Source organism: Schistocerca gregaria, chromosome 8 (genome assembly GCF_023897955.1).
Source record: "Schistocerca gregaria isolate iqSchGreg1 chromosome 8, iqSchGreg1.2, whole genome shotgun sequence".
NCBI classification, from domain to species: Eukaryota; Metazoa; Arthropoda; class Insecta; order Orthoptera; family Acrididae; genus Schistocerca; species Schistocerca gregaria.
Window position 1 is genome coordinate 370,786,428 of NC_064927.1, and position 21,642 is coordinate 370,808,069.

A 21,642-nucleotide genomic window follows, 5' to 3' on the forward strand; every position below is an offset into this window, starting at 1 on the left:
TTCATGGCAAGATGAACAACACATTATTCACAATTCGAAGTCTACTTCAATGTTTGTCCAATATGTAGCAATGTTAAATTCGACGAATGTGATACTGAAAATCCTTTAGTATGTCACAAGAGTTTTACAGTATGCTATACACAGAAATAATTAATTCATTAATTTAGCGCTGAGCATGAGACTACAAATCTTTTAACATGTAATATGTTACCGAAATTTGTTAAGTCATTTGTAATTTCAAGTTTTGATGGCTTGTGGTGTTTGTTATACCTTGCTTCAGGATGTTACAAAATGATTTAACGTTTTTGTCCTGTTCCAGTCTTTCTTTCGTTGTGTAACAATACCAATAGTCTAGCATTTTCGGATTCTGTTATACCAAGCACCAAGGAACAAGCCTAGAACATATACAGGGCTGTGAATGATGATGTTAACTGGCATTTGTTGATGTGAGTTGTATAGTTGCATAGTTGAGTAATTGAAGTAGAAGAACGAGAAGAACAAAAACAATAAGCAGTACGTATTTTTTTGTGAAACAGAAAGTCGAAATTTAAGAATTGGTCAACTGTCATCTACTCGATATTCTGTAAAGTACTTCAACAGACTATGGCAATTGTGTTCTTCTTTGTTGCTTTAAGTAAAAACCCAGAAACACATGATTTGCCATGAAAAAGCTTTGCTCATCAGTAAGTAAATCTCCATTTATTTGAGGTCGCCACGAAGAGAAACAATACAGAGATATGAAAGATGCTTAGTGTATTTCGGCTTGATACGTTTAGACAAGTAACGTAATTTTAGGTTTAATAATGTTTATATTTATGATCTCTGCAATACGTTAACTATAAAAGAAATAATACTATTTATTATTGCCTTTTCAAGAGTGCATAAAAATATTGTTTAGTTGAAATTTGAAATATCTAAAGAGTTTTTCTTGTGTAGTAAGGAATATTAGATCAGTAAAATGGTAATTCATATCTGTGTTAGAATGAAAGTTACAATGACCATTTATTTCCCGAAAAATAAGAATACATTTTATAGTAGTAAACATGTAACAACAAGCAACAGAGAAGAGAACAGACTCAAAAGAAAAATCTTTATTAGTAAGTTGGCTACACTCAAAGCATGTAAATGAATACGAGAGTAAACGATTTACAATTTTCAGGGTGTTATTTAGCGAGTGAAATCTATTGTTGAAATCCATCGTTCAAAGTTTAAATGATCATTCCTTAATCGAATCGAATTAAATGCAACAGTAGAAATTTTGTGTCAGTGGTCTGTCTGTTAAAAGTTTGCAGTTTTTTCAGTCAACATGACTGGCTCTCGGAATCACTGTCAAATACAACTTCATCACTAAACTTTCTTGTTGAGGCTCAAGAGTGTGGGCTGCAGACGGTGAGGCATTTGAAAATGTGAACGTTTGTTACATAAGGACACGTTCTTGCATTGAGACTAGCTCTGAAGCACAGCATCCTTGAAATATATCTTATTATTACATCACTCAAAAAAAGAAGGTCGTTTCTAATTAACATGAAGAAATGGGGATTTGTAATATGACATTAAAGAATTACAGAAGTAGAAAACTAAATTAAAACACAGCGTCTAAATTAGTATAATCAGCTTTCATTGTATTACAAGGTATCTACAGCAAATCTCATTTACCAGCGAAACTTGCAGTTGGTCAGTTGCTAACATTAGAAGTTGTAACAATGACTACTTGCAAATACGTATAAAAACCATTGTTATCCTATTGGTAAGGCTTGATTTTACTGTAATACATTAATAATGCATAAACTGTGGCTTTGAGGTTTGTAGAAGTATTACTTTAGGTAACCGGCGGAAGGAACTATAAGGGCTTTCAGAAACTGCCTGAATGAGACATAAATGTCTCTCATTTTATTAATTTGCTGCTTAACTGGCTTTCAGTTTTCACTGACTTCTTTGAAACACAAATACGCTTCACGACTTACGACCAACCTCCATGTTTGTATATAAAAGTAACCTTAATATCTTTCCCATGAGTAGTGTAACAAATTTAGTTCTCAGAAATCCAAAGAAAATGATGCTCTATGACAATATTTAATAAGAATTTGCTGGTATTTTAGCAATGAGAACAACATCATAAGAAACTTAACATTTACTTTCTTCGTTTTGGATTTCCATCACACTGTATCAAGAAAAATTTTGACAAATAAAGATTTAGTTCTTATTTATTACATTTGTAATAATGTTAAGGGCTAATAACATTCCATAGTAGTTAATATTAGACAGAGAATGGGCTGACAAAGTTTATAAATGCAATTAAGTTCACGAAACAGCACTAACAGCAAAGCATCACACTTATTCTCACAGCGCGGTTACCAAACAAAAGGAGATAAATGAAATTTATTGAAACATAAATTACGTAGATTCCGTGAAGTATTTCCTATTCAACCCAAACACCTCCGTAGATATCCTTGACTCAGAGAATTCCACAGCCGCATAGCTGTACCACCCGCTCGGGCCTGGAATGGATCCTCCTGTAACATTCAAGAGAAGCAGTGAGCTTAAATTCATAGAATAAAATGTTTTTAGAACGTTGCACAAGAGCAGAAGGAGCCAAATAATGGGACACAATTCTGTCTGAAACCACAACCGGGAAAGCGAGTTAATCACGCTCGTCCACGATCATCTCCGCCAACTAATCTTAAAGTAGTTTCGGAAGTTACAGGAGATATCGTCAAAGATATGAATTATTGAATTTTTAATACTTGAGTACGTGCTTGGGAATTTTACATGATTAAACTACTAATATCCTGCTTATAGCGTCGGAAGAAATTTAGTGCAGTAAATAATAAGGTACTTGGAGAACAATAGATTATTAACAAAATATTAAACGTGGGCTCTGCATTAATACGACCCTTTTTAAAAGTGCTGAAGAAAAGAATGTTGGAACAAAAGCACTACCTTCCCAGTATGACCTGCCGCTGACAATTTCACAACAAAAGGGAAGTAAAGATAATAGTAGTAATTCATTCCAGACCAATTTGACCTGGTTACCAAAAAAACACATAACAAAACCACAGGAACTCTAGGTACAGACTTATCAGTAATCGATAACACGGTCACATTCAATGAGATATCAACAATATTATATTTTTGTAAAGTGATTGACTACTCAGACCTTATTTAATTCGGCTCCTTAGGCCACCGTCAAATGACAATTGCTATTGTCATTCGACTATGGCGCAAAAAGACGAAAATTGATGTAATTGTGATGCTCCGTCGAGCACTGACTCAGAATTCATGTAATTTTAGGACATATAACTGGAACATTGAACTGGAAAACCAAAAGTTTCTAGCAGCGGAGAATTAAAGCACCTGAGACGCACGGATATACGAGCGAACTACAGATTATGTCACAAAAAGACAACGAAATAAACAAGCACTTTGACTCTCACATTAGTTTCATAGAAATATAACTAATTACAAGCTACCTAGAAGGTTTATGGTAAGTAAAAAAAGTTCCACTTGATTAGATACAAAATACCTGATTTGAATAGATTGCATTACTTTGCGGCAGACAACATCTCAAACCTATGTCACTGTCATGAAAATGGTGACATATATGTTGATTTTCTCAATAACAGCAGTGTAGTGTGAAAAAAATGATGATTTGATTTCAGTATTCCCATGGAACATAAGCGCCCTAATAAGCAGTTTTATTTGTAATGATGTCTCAGTACAACACTGGATGACAAAGACTGCCTTGTGGTAACTGAGAAGGCCATAATCCAGTATAATGAAGCTGGGAAATACCAACTCCCTTTCCCTTCCACATGCAATTAAATGCTATGTAGATTCATTCATTACGTTTGCTGTAGTTCCAGAAAATGCCTTATTTTTTATTATTATAATGGTTCAAATGCCTCTGGGCACTATGGGACTTAACGTCTGAGATCATCAGTCCCCTATAACTTAGAACTACTTAAACCTAACTAACCTAAGGACAGCACACACATCCATGCCCGAGGCAGGATTCGAACCTACGACCGTAGCGGTCACCTGGCTCCAGACTGAAGCGCCTAGAACCGTTCGGCCACAGCGGCCGGCTGTACATTATATACGTGATAATGAGTGGGTCCCGCTGAACAAGCTTTGTATTTTAAGGCTTTCCTGAGATAATACTATTGTGCACAACAGGAGTATGATAAATAATTGTTAATCAGACACAACACTGAGACAGTACTCACTCTCAACCTGTATGGGTAACCATTATCTCCTGTGGAGACTGAACAGCACTAATACACAAGAATAGTTTCCTCTTTATTATTCTCGGTCATAATGGCTATGTTTGTGAACCGTGACTGTGTGGTATAATTATTTATTTGTAATTCCTGCTACCAGTCACTGTGACTGGTAGCAGAAATTAGAAAGAAATTATAGTTTCCTGTGTTGCACTTTGATGATCATAAATCATTTTAGAGAAAACGATGTAACCCAGATCTCCTATGGAAGTGCTTTCTCGACTGCAGGATTCGGACCATTAATGCGTCTTTCGGCTAAGTAATGCAGACCACAATGGTTAAATCACAATTTAGTGAACGTGATGCACTCTTGACAGGTGGAACATTGCTTGAGAAGAGATCTAGTACTTTATCCATTAAACTTTAGCCAAGGCCAAATATTTTTGAAATGCAATGTGAGGAATAAACAAGGGCTCCATAAAATACATCAAGTAAATATAATCATCTAAACAACCACGAGAAACTGGGAAGGGAGAACACAGAGCCCAGAAATTTAAAAAAGTTATCTTCCATTCGAAGAAAGACCTCGTTCATCGAGGGTGTATTTTAAAACTGTATTATTAAGGACTAGTTTATAGCGTATCTCATTTTCATGCGTATCACCCTCATCAAATAAAAATTGCGTGCTATGAATTATTGATTTTATTTTACAGCTATTTCCATAAAAAATGTATTTTAGGATGTACAAGACTCATTTTCTCAAAGATATCACCTGATAAAAGATATTATTACTCACCCTGAAGACATACCGGATATCAATGTAACTTCGCACACACACACACGCCATTGGCGATTATGTATATCGTTAGCGTTGCAATTCTCTGTGCCAGGTAGGAAAGCCACCACAGGGCATTAGTCTTGTTCCTGTTTAGTGCCTTTACGAGATCTGTGATTTATATAAGGCCGGCCGGTGTGGCCGTGCGGTTCTAGGCGCTTCAGTCTGGAACCACGTGACCGCTACGGTCGCAGGTTCGAATCCTGCCTCGGGCATGGATGTGTGTGACGTCCTTAGATCGGTTAGGTTTAAGTAGTTCTAAGTTCTAGGGGACTGATTACCACAGATGTTAAGTCACATAGTGCTCAGAGCCATTTGAACCATTTATATAAGGGGTGAGAACAGCATCAGATGTTGAGATACAACTGTGTAGCACACTCATATGAGACAGCTTTATCAGCATCTAACAGAGTTTGAAACGAGGCTCATTGTGGATCTCCATTCGGCTAACTGGTCGAGTTGTCCAGTATCCAGTTTTTCGAGGTCTCGGTTGCGACAGTGGCCCGATGTTGGAATGCATGGTAACCTGAGGGTAGACAAGTTCCTCGTCTTTTTCTGGTCGGCCAACCCTACTCACAACAAAGGAAGGATCGCTGTATTGTGCACCAAGCACATCACAACGGTGCACAGCTGCGTCTGACATCCTAGAACTATTAAAGGACTCCATGCAGCATTCTGTGTCATCGTGCACTATTGCTCAGAGACTACCAGCAGCCGTAGTAGGGAATTACTGTACCTTGCGGAGCTGCAGTTGATACCACTGCACAAACGGCTGCCTATGGAGAGGTGCCGTGACGCGGAAGCATGTGGCGACTTGGGGGGAGGTCCCTTTCTCCCAGTGTTTTGGAGAGAAACAGCAATGTTATTCCTTGCATCATGTTGTTGGAAACACCGAGTATGACTTCAGGTCATGGCTGGTAGTGATTGAGAGAATTATGAGGCCATAAAAGCAAGTCACACCATCTTCATGTGTTACCTCTCGTGCGATACTATCGTGGTGCCATTTTTCAAGAGAACAATTCTCGCCCATTCATGGCACGTGTCTCTATGAACTCTGCGAGAAATGTTCAAGCACTCCCATGGCCAGCAACATCCTCTGACGTGTCTTCGATGGGACACGTGTCTGACGATATCGGAAGGAAAATTCCGTCCCAGAAAGAAAGATTGGCTTTGACATCCCGTCGACATCGAGGTCATTAGAGAAGACAAGAGAGTCGAAGCGTTTGAAATGTGACATTACAGAATGACGCTGAAAATTAATCAGACTAGTAGGTTAAGAAATGAAAAGGTCCCCCGCTGAGTCGGCAAGGAAATGTATAGATGAAAACGAGAAGAAGCACATACGTTAAGACCTCACATAAGGATTTCCACGGTAAAAGAGGGAGACGCATATGATAAAAACTGCAAGGTTTGGAGCATTGTGTATGTTACTCTGAGGGGAATAGTTTGACACTGGAGAGGAAATCGTGGTCGACCGCTTGAAATCAGTCCGAGGTCTGACAAAAAATTAAAATATTTTACTATGTGGAATATGATAAAATGCTTTAAGTTGCAGTATATTCATACTGATCATTCACGCAACATACATTATCGATATCTAAATACACAATGCATATCGGGAAACCTACTCACCTCTCCATCGATTCAATCAAATATGTCTATGCATGGATCAGCGATAACCATGGGTATCTTGACATATCAGTTTTCCAGGCAACTGAAATCACGTAACACATATGAAACACAAACTGGTAATGGAGACTATCAACTGAAAGCTACAAGTGGTTAGTTTGTGTTTCGTATGTGTTGTCAAAAATTTTTTGCATAATTTTGCGTGATGTAAGGTACTGACAACGTTGTCTCACAGGATACTGGTGGTTATCAACGTATGGACTAATTTTATTAAGTCACTATAGATGTAAATCAAAATGAGCAAAGCGCTATCTGAGGAAGTCGTTAATCTTTTACATAATGCATTTCTGCGGCGTGTCTCTGACATGTCGCCGTTAACGACGTTGGAAGTTGTAGATTTTGAGGCTCAACTGTTGCTACGGCAGACAGTTCTTCAGCAGCAATAGGAGAAGATCGGATTGCACCGGACAGCGGATTGTAGCGGACAAGAGTTGTTACTGGATCGTAGCGCCAGCAACAGCACCTACCGCGCCACTGCGGTGTGAACTTTGGTGCAACAACAACAATCATCCATGTTTTAATCAGAACAGTAGTGCGTTAGGAGTGGAAAGAAGTTATTTGATTCTAGTGAGTTTCTCGGACGAACTTTGCTTACAGCCTAAGTAATGATAATATGAATGTTAGACTACCATCGGGTTGTATCAGACAAAGCAGTTTCGGATTATACTGGACGAAAGAGCCCAGAAACTTAAATTTTTCTGTTTCTTTTTCTTCAGCAGAGAAAAATGGAAAGGTCAGGACATAAATGACTTGAAACTATCATGAAGGAAGCAGAAGAATAAGCCAGATTCCTTGAAATGATTATCGGAGAGGCTGTGTGAGAAATATTCATTCCAAGAAGTATATTAGGTAACAGATTTAAAGCTGCGCGGGAAAAGGAAGCAGAGATCACGAAACACGTTGGAAGAAATAAAACATTTTCCCCCAGAACAATCAGTGATGAACAGCAAACAGCATAGCACAATTATGTAATAAATTTTAAATAGACATCTTTTGACTTTGAATAAAGATGAGTTGTTACGTCTAATGTAGAGAGGATCAGGAAACAATGAAACCATTCAAATAGAAAACTTTGACTTAGTAAAAATACATGAAGATTAAAGACTGACGGCAGCTGAATCCACGAGTCTGCAGCCAGCAGTGTGTTTCAGTGAGGAACAAACTGGCAGATTATTTCACAGACTAAATGAACTGACGGACAAGCACAAACTTCTTTGAAACGAAAATGATTTTTTTAGACACCAAAATTCCATGTCCGATACAACCCTGCAAAAAGTTACAAGGACTAAAATACAAAGGGTGGAAAATAATAAAACAAACAAACGTATTTTAAAGACATTGTGTCTCGTAATTCTATTCAGTGATAGACAAGGTCAAGTTTATAGTCATATCAGGCATAATTACAACTTTTTAGTAAACTAAATTGATCTTTCTAGCCATTACAGTTTCATAGTCGGTACAACCGTACAAAAATATAAGCCGCCAAGACTTAAAGGGAGGGAAAAATAAAAACATCAGCGGCTGTTGAACCCTAAAAGATTCGTAAAAATGTTAGTATGCGACGTTATAAAGTACTCTCTAATCCTCAGAAATATTCTCCAATACTCTTAAATCCACTGATTTGTTCAACATCAACCTAACTTGCAGTAAAGTACTCTGCAAAACTCTACTTCATAGAATACTGAGAATATTCCAAAAAATTCGTGAACCTTAAAAAATGTTTAGAGGCTTCCACAACATTCTAAAATCTAGTACATTTGAGAATAATTTAGAATACTCGAAACATACGTTAACATTCAAAAATGTTCATAAAAGCTCGATAGTATAGATAAACTTCGAACTTTTTCCCTTAAAATGTACAGCAATGCGAAATAGTCGGACTATGTCCCAGTGGCCACCAAGATGTGATAGCGATCGCTTCAGACACTCAGAGAGCCAGAAACACAACAGCAGCCACAGAACAACCACTATAGCATACAACAAGGTAACCACGACCAATACCTGACACAGAAACAAAAAAATTGCGTTGTTTTCACTATATCTCACACTTATTTAACTTATTCTTTCACAATACTTGCTATTCGACAACGTTTGTCATCTCGTTATTTGGTGAGAAGAAATAAATTCCTATACACAGAGCAAGTTAGATATAAATGACCCTACGAAAAGCATGATTGTTTCAAATTAATACCACAATATCTTAATGTTCGAAGTTGTGACTTATTTATGGTGATAATAATTGCTAATCTTACTCGAAATTGCTGTTTTTTGTTTTGAAGTGGCAGTTCGGGAGATATGAGCGGGAAATTCGCAATAAATACTGTTTTTTTCTTTATCTTTCCCTAATATTACTTTTTGTTGAACTATATTGTTTGATAACTGTTCACGACAATTTATCGTCAGCTACTTCATATTTTACTGCTAAAACGGCGCTTTGAAATAACCGACTTGAATAACTTTGACAATGTTCGCAGAAACTTTATCTATTAATTCCTATGGGCTGTTGACAGTCTTACACAAATCATTTGTAAGTTAAATTTGATCAGTTAAACAGCCAACTGGGTGAGTGCCTTTACTAATTTGTAAGAGTTTTACGACAAAATGTTTCTCATTTTTATCATTGGAAAGCTGAAGTCTCGTATTTGTTCTTAATTGTACTTTCCTCATTCGAGATCAAAGAAATTAATTCTTCAAGCATGCATTGATTTGACCTGCTGGAGTTGACCTTAAAATAATTGAAAGAGCTTGTGAAAAATTTCCAAAATATGTAAGTAATGCACCACACTTTAATTCCGGATTACTTGTGAGATCTAGAGCATTTTTGCAGTTTCTGGAAGACACTATAACATTTTGGAACATTCTCCAACATTCTAGAACATTCAGAATGTTTACGAGGAACATTCTGACCAGTCTCGACCACTGCGCCTCTTCAAGCTGCTTTACCGTCTTCAAAGAAGAACTCTATTGGTACGATCCCCCTCTTCTCACACGTATGTCTTCGAATTTTACCACTGCAATTCCAAACCAAACTCTCTTCATGGATGGGGGATGGAGGGCTAGCATATCATATAACAACCACGGGACTGCGAAATTTGTTTACGAAGTTTCGGTGGGACTCACAGACATGCCACACCTACTTTTACCTACATAAATAAAAGTGCAAGTGTTCTTTAAATGAAAAGCGTCAGTCTCTGAAAGTCCTCCCCCGATTGCTTTTAAATTCTGACGCAACGTTGAGTTTAAATAATGGGACGTTTTTATGTACCTTTTGGAGAGCCACTTATAATATGTAGATATATATGTAGTAATTAAAGGAAAATTTGTGTAAAAATAGAAATGTTCGTTTGTCCAAAGTCTTAAATCACCGAAAGTTCTTCACCGACTACTTCGAAATTTTGACACAACATTGCATTCGCATACAAGCGTGTTTATAAGTACGTAATATATAAAAGAGAAACGTTATCAGAAAATATCAGGAAACGTTGTCGCCTGATTTACATCAAATTTTTCACAATACTCTAATGAACATTTCAACAGACACAGGCCACGTATTTTTAATATATACTGTAATTTTTGACACATATGGGCTACATATTTTTAATATGTATGATGTTGTTGTGGTCATCAGTCCTGAGAATGGTTTGATGCAGCTCTCCATGCTACTCTATCCTGGGCAAGGTTCTTCAGCTCCCAGTACCTACTGCAACCTACATCCTTCTGAATCTGCTTAGTGTATTCATCTCTTGGCCTCCCTCTACGATTTTTACCCTCCACTCTGCCCTCCAACACTAAATTGGTGATCCCTTGATGCCTCAGAACATGTCCTACCAACCGATCTGGTCAAGTTGTGCCACAAACTTCTCTTCTCCCCAATCCTATTCAATACCTCCTCATTAGTTATGTGATCTACCCATCTAATCTTCAGCATTCTTCTGCAGCACCACATTTCGAAAGTTTCTATTCTCTTCTTGTCCAAACTATTTATCGTCCAAGTTTCACTTCCATACATGTCTACACTCCATACAAATACTTTCAGAAAAGACTTCCTGACACTTAAATCTACACTCGATGTTAACAAATTTCTCTTCTTCAGAAACGCTTTCCTTGCCATAGTCAGTCTACATTTTATATCCTCTGCACTTCGACCATCATCAGTTATTTTGCTCCCCAAATAGCAAAACTCCTTTACTACTTATGTGTATCATTTCCTAATCTAATTCCCTCAGTGTCACCCGACTTAATTCGACTACATTCCATTATCCTCGTTTTGCTTTTGTTGATGTTCATCTTATATACTCGTCTCAATACACTGTCCATTCCATTCAACTGCTCTTCCAAGTCCTTTGCTGTCTCTGACAGAAATATAATGTCATCGGCGAACCTCAAAGTTTTTATTTCTTCTCCATGGATTTTAATACCTACTCCGAATTTTTCTTTTGTTTCCTTCACTGCTTGCTCAACATACAGATTGAATAACATCGGGGAGAGGCTACAACCCTTTCTTACTCCCTTCCCAACCACTGCTTCCCTTTCATGTCCCTAGACTCTTATAACTGCCATCTGGTTTCTGTACAAATTGTAAATAGTCTTTCGCTCCCTGTATTTTACCCCTGTCAGCTTTAGAATTTGAAAGAGAGTGTTCCAGTCAACATTGTCAAAAGCTTTCTCTAAGTCTACAAATGCTAGAAACGTAGGTTTGCCTTTCCTTAATCTTTCTTCTAATATAAGTCGTAAGGTCAGTATTGCCTCACGTGTTCCAGTATTTCTACGAAATCCAAACTGGTCTTCCCCGAGGTCGGCTTCTACTAGTTTTTCCAATCGTCTGTAAATAATTCGTGTTAGTATTTTGCAGCTGTGGTTTATTAAACTGATAGTTCGGTAATTTTCACATCTGTCAACACCTGCTTTCTTTGGGATTGGAATTATTATATTCTTCTTGAAGTCTAAGGGTATTTCGACTGTCTTGTACATCTTGCTCACCAGATGGTAGAGTTTTGTCAGGACTGGCTCTCCCAAGGCCGTCAGTAGTTCCAATGGAATATTGTCTACTTGGGGGCCTTGTTTCGGCTCAGGTCTTTCAGTGCTCTGTCAAACTCTTCACGCAGAGTCGTATCTCCCATTTCATCTTCATCTACATCCTCTTTCATTTCCATAATATTGTCCTCAAGTACATCGCCCTTGTATAGACCCTCTATATACTCCTTCCACCTTTCTGCCTTCCCTTCTTTGCTTAGAACTGGGTTTCCATCTGAGCTCTTGATGTTCATACAAGTGGTTCTCTTATCTCCAAAGGTCTCTTTAATTTTCCTGTAGGCAGTATCTATCTTATCCCTAGTGAGAAAAGCCTCTATACCGTTACATTTGTCCTCTAGCCATCCCTGTTTAGCTATTTTGCACTTCCTGTCGATCTCATTTTTGAGACGTTTGTATTCCTTTTTGCCTCCTTCATTTACTGCATTTTTATATTTTCTCCTTTCATCAATTAAATTCAATATTTCTTCTGTCACCCAAGGATTTCTACTAGCCTTCGTCTTTTTACCTACTTGATTCTCTGCTGCCTTCACTACTTCATCTCTCAAAGCTACCCATTCTTCTTCTACTGTATTTCTTCCCCTCATTCCTGTAAATTGTTCCCTTATGCCCTCCCTGAATATCTGTACAACCCCTGGTTCTTTCAGTTTATCCAGGTCCCATCTCCTTAAATTCCCACCTTTTAGCAGTTTCTTCAGTTTTAATCTACAGGTCATAACCAATAGATTGTGGTCAGAGTCCACATCTGCCCCTGAAAATGTCTTACAATTTAAAACCTGGTTCCAAAATCTCTGTCTTACAATTTAAGTGTCAGGAAATCATTTCTGAAAATATTTGTTTGGAGTGTAGCCATGTATGGAAGTGAAACATGGACGATAACTAGTTTGGACAAGAAGAGAATAGAAGCTTTCGAAATGTGGTGCTACAGAAGAATACTGAAGATAAGGTGGATAGATCACGTAACTAATGAGGAGGTATTGAATAGGATTGGGGAGAAGAGAAGTTTGTGGCACAACTTGACTAGAAGAAGGGATCGGTTGGTAGGACATGTTTTGAGGGATCAAGGGATCACAAATTTAGCATTGGAGGGCAGTGTGGAGGGTAAAAATCGTAGAGGGAGATCGAGAGATGAGTACACTAAGCAGATTCAGAAGGATGTAGGTTGTAGTAGGTACTGGGAGATGAAGCAGCTTGCACAGGATAGAGTAGCATGGAGAGCTGCATCAAACCAGTCTCAGGACTGAAGACAACAACAACAACAACCTTTTAGTATCTCCAAGGTTCTTCCATGTATACAACCTTCTTTCATGATTCTTAAACCAAGTGTTAGCTATGATTAAGTTGTGCTCTGTGCAAAATTCTACCAGGCGGCTTCCTCTTTCATTTCTTAGCCCCAGTCCATATCCACCTACTACGTTTCCTTCTCTCTCTTTTCCTACACTCGAATTCCAGTCACCCATGACTTTTAAAATTTTATCTCCCTTCACTATCTGAATAATTTCTTTTATTTCATCATACATTTCTTCAATTTCTTCGTCTTCTGCAGAGCTAGTTGGCATATGAACTTGTACTACTGTAGTAGGTGTGGGCTTCGTATCTATCTTGGCCACAATAATGCGTTCACTATGTTGTTTGTAGTAGCTTACCCGCATTCCTATTTTCCTATTCATTATAAAACCTACTCCTGCATTATCCCTATATGATTTTGTGTTTATAACCCTTTATTCACCTGATCAGAAGTCTTGTTCTTCCTGCCACCGAACTTCACTAATTCCCACTATATCTAACTTTAACCTATACGTTTCTCTTTTTAAATTTTCTAACCTACCTGCCCGATTAAGGGATCTGACATTCCACGCTCCGATCCGTAGAATGCCAGTTTTTTTTCCTCCTGATAACGACATCCTCTTGAGCAATCCCCGCCCGGAGATCCGAATGGGGGACTATTTTACCTCCGGAATATTTTACCCAAGAGGACGCCATCATCATTTAATCATACAGTAAAGCTGCATGCCCTCGGGAAAATTTACGGCCGTACTTTCCCCTTGCTTTCAGCCGTTTGCAGTACCAGCACAGCAAGGCTGTTTTGGTTATTGTTACAAGGCCAGATCAGTCAATCATCCAGACTGTTGCCCCTGCAACTACTGAAAAGGCTTCTGCCTCTCTTCAGGAACCACACGTTTGTCTGGCCTCTTAACAGATACCCCTCCGTTGTGGTTGCACCTACGGTACGGCTATCTGTATCGCTGAGGCACGCAAGCCTCCCCACCAACGGCAAGGTCCATGGTTCATGTGGAGGGGGGGGGGATATGTATAATATATAAACACAAATACAATAGTACACAGAAGTGATACATTTATGGCTTATCGGTATATGATTAGAATACTCCTAGAAAATCTGAATTTGCACTATTAATAAACAACGCTCAATGTCAGAGACAAGGGAAAAGACGAAATGGACAGAGGGGCTGGAGGAAAAAGACAGAGAAAGCGGAAAAGAGGAGATGGTCAGGGAGAGGGGGCAGGAGAAGACAGAGAGAGGGAAGAAAAAAATTTTCAAATGTGTGTGAATTCCTAAGGGCCCAAACAGTTGAGGCCATCGGTCCCCAGACTTAGACACTACTTAAACTAACTTATGCTAAGACCAAAACACACCCATGCCCGAGAGAGGACTGGAAGCTCCGGCGGGAGGGGCCACACAATCCGTTACATGACGCCTCAAACCGTGCGGCCACTCAGCGCTTCGAGAGTGGAGAAGAAAAGATCGACATACAAAGGAAACGGGTGAGGGGTGGAAAAAAAGAGTGCAGGAGGAGACAGCGAGGAGGTAGAAGAAGATGAACGATAACGGGGTTAGGAAGTGATGGGCAGGGAGAGGGGAAGGAATAGAAAATGGGAAAAGAAGGGGGGGGGAGGAGGAAGAAATCCAGAGAGACAAATGTAGAAGATTAGGATGTATATCCGGTACTCGTACAGATTAGAAACGCGTGCTCTCTCTTTTCTTTCTTTTCTGTTCAGACTGAGCGACAAAAAACAGGTATATATATATATATATATATATATATATATATATATATATATATATATATATATATTGTAGGAATAACGTATATTAGTATCGTTTAGTGTGAAGATTATTCCAATAAAACATACTTTACATTGAGATTTTCACTCTGCAGCGGAGTGTGCGCTGATACGAAAGTTCCTGGCAGGGTAAAACTATGGGTCGGACCAAGACTCGAACTCGGGACCTTTACCTTTCGAGGGAAAGTGCTCTACCAACTGAGCTACCCAAGGACGACTCACGGCCTGTCCTCACAGCTTTACTTCTGCCCGTACCTCGTCTCCTACCTTCCAAACTTTACAGAAGCTCTCCTGCGAACCTTGCAGAACTAGCACTTCTTTAAAGAAAGGATATTTCGGAGACATGGCTTAGCCACAGACTGGGGTATCTTTCCAGGCAGCGGAGTATGCGCTGATATGAAACTTCCTGGCAGATTAAAACTGTGTTGCGGACAGAGACTCGAAATTGGGAGCTTTGCCTTTCACGGGCAAGTGCTCTACCAACTGAGCTACCGAAGCAGGGCTCACGCCCTGTCCTCACAGCTGTACTGTCTCCTACCTTCCGAACTTTACAAAAACTTTCCTGCTAACCTTGCAGAACTAGCACTTCTGAAGGGAAGGATACTGCGGAGACGTGGCTCATCCACAGCCTGAGAGATGTTTCCAGAATGAGATTTACATTCCGCAGCGGAGTGTGCACTGTTGTGATACTTCCTGGCAGATTAAAACTGTGTGTCGGACCGAGACTCAAACTCGGAACCTTTGCCTTTCGCGGGTAAGTGCTCTACTATCTGAGCTACCCAAGCACGACTCACGCCCCGTCCTCACAGCTTTACTTCTGTCCGTACCTCGTCTCCTACCTTCCAAACTTTACAGAAGCTCTCCTGCGAACCTTGCAGAACTAGCACTTCTGAAAGAAAGGTTGTTGAGGAGACATGGCTTAGCCACAGACTGAGGTATGTTTCCAGGCAGCGGAGTGTGCGCTGATATGAAACTTTCTGGCAGATTAAAACTGTGTACCGGACCGAGACTCGAACTTGGGACCTTTGCCTTTCGCGGACAGGTACTCTACCAACTGAGCTACCCAAGGACGACTGAGGCCTCGTCCTCACAACATTACTTCTGCCAGTACCTCGTCTCCTACCTTCCAGACTTTACAGAAGCTCTCCTGCGGGCCTTGCAGAACTAGCACTTCTGAAAGAAAGGATATTGGGGAGACATGGCTTAGCCACAGCCTGTGGGGGACGTTTCCTGGCTGCGGAGTGTGCGCTGATATGAAACTTCCTGTAGATTAAAACTGAGAGCCGCACTGAGACACGAACTTGGGACCTTTAGCCTTAGGAGGCAAGTGCTCTACCAACTGAGGTACCCAAGCACGAGTCAGGCCCCGTCCTCACAGCTTTAGATCTGCCACCACCTCGTCTCCTACCTTCCAAACCTCCAGGGAACCTTTCAGAAGTGCTACTTCTGGATATGAGTAGCATAGGAGTAGGAAGATACTGACCTTATGCGAGGAAAGTGCACTTGTAGAGGACTCCCGAGGGAGACTGCGCCCGGAAGTGCGGGCTGCCGGACACGGCCACTCCGCTGGGTTCGCCCTCGCCGGCGCCGTCGCCTTCGGCGCCGCCGCCCTCGGTGCAGTTGTAGCGCGGGAACTTTGTGGCTCCCCGCGGCACGTAGCGCTCGGTCAGCGAGCGGTGCAGCCGCTCCTGGGACGCCAGCTCCTCAGCCATGGGCACCGCCGTGTAGGGCGCGAACGCGCACCGGAACGGCTCTCCGGCGATGCCGGGCAGCGTGAAGGCGTAGGCGCCGCGCAGCTCCAGCTCGCCGTCCATGGTGCACAGCACGGTGGGGAAGCCGCGGAACCACAGCAGCGCCGTCTCGCCCGCCGGGTTGCCGTAGCAGCGCAGCGTGTCCTGCTGGTGCGGTCGCAGCGCCAGGAAGTCGAAGAAGCCGGCCGGCATCTGCGAGTCGAGCGTGCACGCCGCCGAGTTGAGGTCGCGCTTCGGCTGGTAGTTGCCGAAGTGGCCGTCGTCGTCGCTCCAGCCGAACACCTTGTCCAGCTTGATCTCGTTGACGCGCACCAGGCGCGACGTGTCCGCCTCGTCGGCCAGGAAGTTGCAGTACATGATGAAGCCGACCCTGGCGAGCGCGTAGAAGTCGGCCGGGTGGCTGAGGCGCTCGCTGCTGTCCTTGGTCATCTCGCAGAGCAGCGGCGGCAGGTCGCCTCCCGGGAAAAGCAGAAGGCTGTTGTCGGTCATGTTCCTGCGCAGGTTGGCCACCTCCTCGTCGGTGGGCCGGTCTTCCTTCCTGCCGCGAGCCGACGACGCCCCCAGCATCAGCAGCAGCAGCAGCAACCACTGCTCCGCCGCCTGCGCAGCACGCTTCCTTCCCAGCATCGCGCTCTCCCCAGTAGCACGTGTTCCCTCTGACCGGCCAGTCGCGGCTCTGGCACAACGTCCTGCTACGCGGGGCTAGGCGGTCGCGGCAGCGAGGTCAGGTCCTTAAAACCCCCGCCGCTCAGCCATTACCCAATTGACGTCGTTCGGTCTCCGTGTCGCCAATTGGCACAACTCAATTGCACTAACGGATCTGTCCTATGACGTCTAGACAGGCGGACGTCCATGTGCCCACAATCACGACTGTTGAGCAGTGGGGTGGTCGGAGCTAGGAAACTTCTCGAAATCGAGAACTTTTTACGTTGCAGCGCGTCAGCAATCGAGAATAATTTAATCATCATAAAGAATCAGCCTCGATTGCAAATTGAAACTGGATGCTGACCCAGGTTTCGGCACCGATAACAACTATCAGTTTAATAAGTCACGACTGCAAGATAAAGGGAATTCTTTACTAGTAGAAGCCGACCTTGGGGAAGATCAGTTTGCATTCCGTAGAAATATTGGAACACGTGAGGCGCAACGTGACTAGAAGAAGGGATCGGTTGGTATGACATGTTCCGAGACATAGATGGATCACCAATTTAGTATTTGAGGGCAGCGTGGAGGGTAAAAATCGTAGAGGGAGACCAAGAGATAAATACACTAAACAGATTCAGATGCATGTAGGTTGCAGTAGGTACTGGGAGATGAAGAAGCTTGGACAGGATAGAGCAGTATGGAGAGCTGCATCAAACCAGTCTCAGGACTGAAGACCACAACAACAACAACATGGAAAAAGACGATTTCTCAATGTGCGCATGCGCATTCCTTTCCGACATTCTCACAGCCTAGCTGCCGGCGCCACCTCAGTTTACCTGAGAGCCCGCGGCCCACCGAACATTGGCTGGGGTGAGGAAGCACGCTTCTGACGTTTGAGCTAAGTACAGCTATTGACATGGTACACGCGTACCGTTTATTTTACATTTTATGCCAGTCTTTTGCCATTTTGGGCGTTCTGTATTAATGTTGGACCATGCCTTTTTAGGCGGTTTGTAGTTTTAGTGTGTTCCGAAGAAGACGTGGTTATTCGCGCCGAAACCTAGGTCAACATCCGGTTTCAATTTCCAAAAAAGTGGCTCAAATGGCTCTGAGCAATATGGGACTCAACTTCTGAGGTCATCAGTCCCCTAGAACGTAGAACTACTTAAACCTAACTAACCTAAGGACATCACATACACTCATTCCCGAGGCAAGATTCGAACCTGCGGCCGTAGCGGTAGCGCGGCTCCAGACTGTAGCGCCTAGAATCGCTCGGCCACCCCGGCCGGCTTCACTTATTTATAATCATTACTTCTCGAAAATGAAAAGTAAGCTTTCTCAAATCGGTCAGAGTGTAACAGCAATCGAATTTAGCAACTATCGGTTTACAGTGATACAGGATTCGACACAATCACTGTAATTTCTATCGAAATGACTGGTTTCGACCAGCATCAAGCACGCTGAGATTAATAAACACACGCTATGGTTCCATCTCACCGCCTATAGCAACCATGTTCATAATTTATTAAAATAGTTTCGGCCATAGTCACGTAATCTTTTTTGAACGTAAGTTACGCCATTTGATTGTATGCATCGTGCACTCCACTGTAGAATCATGATTTCGGCCTTCGGCTTTTTCGAGTACTACAATGTTGGGCATGATCAGACTTCTATAAACGAAGTCATCGTCGAAACAGATTATGGTTGGTTATACACTTCTGGCGTCACAATACAAAACCGAGAACATATGTCTAGCACACACTGAATAACTGTGCTATAAAATGGCCAACAAAAACAGTCGTTACATGTGCACGCACCATTATGTAGCACAGTTATTCAGTGCGCGTGACATATGTTTGTTTTATTTCTACCAGACACTTTGTGAATATGTGCTCGTTTCTATGCAGTGACACCAGCAGTTTATAACCAACTATAATATTTCGAAATTTTCTTCATGGCTGGAGCAGCAACATGGCTGGAGCAGGAACCGTAGGATGAAATCTTGTGGTATTCATAAACAGTTAATCAGTTGCAAAGTGCAAAACTATGCTAATGGTGTTTAAATATACCTCCCATTTTGCAACTTATTGGCTGTTTATTTATTCTGAAAGAAGCTGAAAATTTTAATATATTTCGATTACTTCGTTTATGGAAGTCTGATAATGCCCAACGTTATGGTACTTGAATGTCGCGGTTGGGATTGAACAACAGTAAGTATTTTATAATCTGAGGATGGCCTATGCCGGTCATTTCGTTTGAAATTTTGTGAGTGTGTCGGACAATAAACTATTTTCAAAACAATCATTCACTTTAGTCCCCATCTCGAATAAATGTAGCTCTTTCGAGGATATAGGATTTTGTCTATCTTGAATAAAATGTAACTCCTTCCACGATATAGGATTTTTAACGTGTTAGTGATCTGTACATGTGTGTAATGAGAAAAGGACTGGACAGGTGGGGTCAGCCGCGACCTATTCGAAGAAACCATCCCGTCATTTCTATGAAGTGATCTAGGAAAGCAACGGAAGACCCACAGGGGCTGAACAAAACAGTGGAAACACGGCGAGAAATGCATCCCTGAGCACAAATGCAGGTGCTAGCGAAGCCTGCAGGCTACGCTGTTGTAACTGATCACCAACACCACCTGCACAGTGTTCTCCATACGGTGCAGGTAGTCAGAAAAGTGTTCGATGTGTAATATGTCGGAGGTAAGTGCCTTCGAACGTGAGAAAGTTGTTCAAGCTCGCATGGCACGTGCTTCCGTAACCAAAGGATTCGTAATGTTTGGTGTTTCAAGAGGAATAGTATCTAAGATTTATGTAGCATACAGCTAAATCGCAGAAACATCATCGGCTAAGTCACGCCGCGCGGGATTAGCCGAGAGATCTAAAGGCGCTGCAGTCATGGAATGTGCGGCTGGTCCTGGCAGAAGTTCGAGTCCTCCCTCGGGCATGGGTGTGTGTGGTTGTCCTTAGGATAATTTAGGTTAAGTAGTGTGTAAACTCAGTGAGTTATGACCTTAGCAGTTAAGTCCCATAAGATTTCACACACATTTGAACATTTTTTGGCTAAGTCACAACGCTGACGGATGTGTGTGTCGAGTGGTGGTGACAGACGGACTGTGAGACTGTGACAGGAAGTAAGAGTACGACAGCTGAAGAAGTCACTTCGGGAACTGAAGGTCACAGTCGCGAACCCCGTCAGGACCCAAAAAACACGAAGAAAGCTTCTTAAACAGGGAATTACCGGGCAAGGTGGAATTCCATAACCACTCACTAGTGGCGAAGTGCCCTTAACAGAAGTCCATAATACCGAAGCCATGACTATGGAGAAATGGAAGAAAGTCACTTTGTTGTATCACTCTTGTTTCACTCTGCTTCAAACTTCTGGCCGACTTCACGCCAGACGACTGAAGCATGGCATGGGTTCGGTGATGATTTGGACACACATATCCAAGGGGCCTACGGTTACATTAAAAGGACGCATTGCTGCCAATGATTGTGACTATCCTCACTGATCAGATCCATTTCATGGTAGAATATTTGTTCCCCAGTGTTGGTGATGTGTCCCAAATCGACAGAGTGTCATAGCTCCCATCGTCCAGGACTGCTTTAGTGCGCAGGAGGGCGAATTCTCCCCTCTCTTTTTTTGTCACCTCTGTCCTCCTAATAGCATTGCGCCTTTGAGGTCTGCTTTCGAGAGAAGGGTGGGTGATCGCTATTCACCTCCACCATCGTTACCTCAAAGTTCCACTATTTTGAAGGAAGAATTTCATAAGACTCCCTTGAAAACCGTGTAAAGCCAGTTTTTATCCGTTCCGAGAGGACGGGAAGCTGTCTTGACTGCCAATGGGTTTCACGTGCCGTGTTGGGCATGGTAATGTGTTCGGGTTTTTCGTATTTCATTATTTCTGTCCAACCTCTGTAAATGAGGTGGGTTATACAGAGTGTGAGGCTCCGTTCTCTCAGATTTAAGGCCGATGTCTTAACAAAAGCACTGCCTCAGTATGTTACAGCCAACGTATGGTCCTATCATGTTTATAATACTTCCTGTACTTCGCCCGAAAAGACCTCGGAAAGCCCAGTGCTATCGACCGATCTTTCTTGGAAAATATAAATGAGTATATATTGAAACTTGGTTGGTGATAGCGTATAGAACCATTTCTGATAAACTTCGTTTGGTGCAATGAGTTTACCAACTTTTTAAAATATTTCCTTCCAATGAGCCCGACTTCTGCTAAATAATAATAATTTGCTAATACAGCACTTTCCTACAGTTTAAAATGTACGTCCATGTTTTCATTACTCGAACAGAACCTCTTATGTAAGAATGGTATGTCAGCACAAGGCATTGGTTGTTACAAACTGATGATTATTGCATCCTACGG

At 41.7% G+C, this 21,642-nt stretch overlaps 1 protein-coding gene across 1 annotated transcript; it reads right to left on the reverse strand.

The window, feature by feature from the left end:
- Window positions 1-975: 975 nt before the first annotated feature.
- On the reverse strand, window positions 976-17,384 carry LOC126284203 (uncharacterized). Its single transcript, XM_049982967.1, has 2 exons — window positions 16,343-17,384; window positions 976-2,513 (listed from the first exon to the last, which is right to left on the reverse strand). The coding sequence occupies exon 1, from the start codon at window positions 17,235-17,237 to the stop codon at window positions 16,344-16,346; it is 894 nt and encodes a 297-aa protein (XP_049838924.1). The 5' UTR covers window positions 17,238-17,384; the 3' UTR covers window positions 976-2,513; window position 16,343.
- Window positions 17,385-21,642: the final 4,258 nt, after the last annotated feature.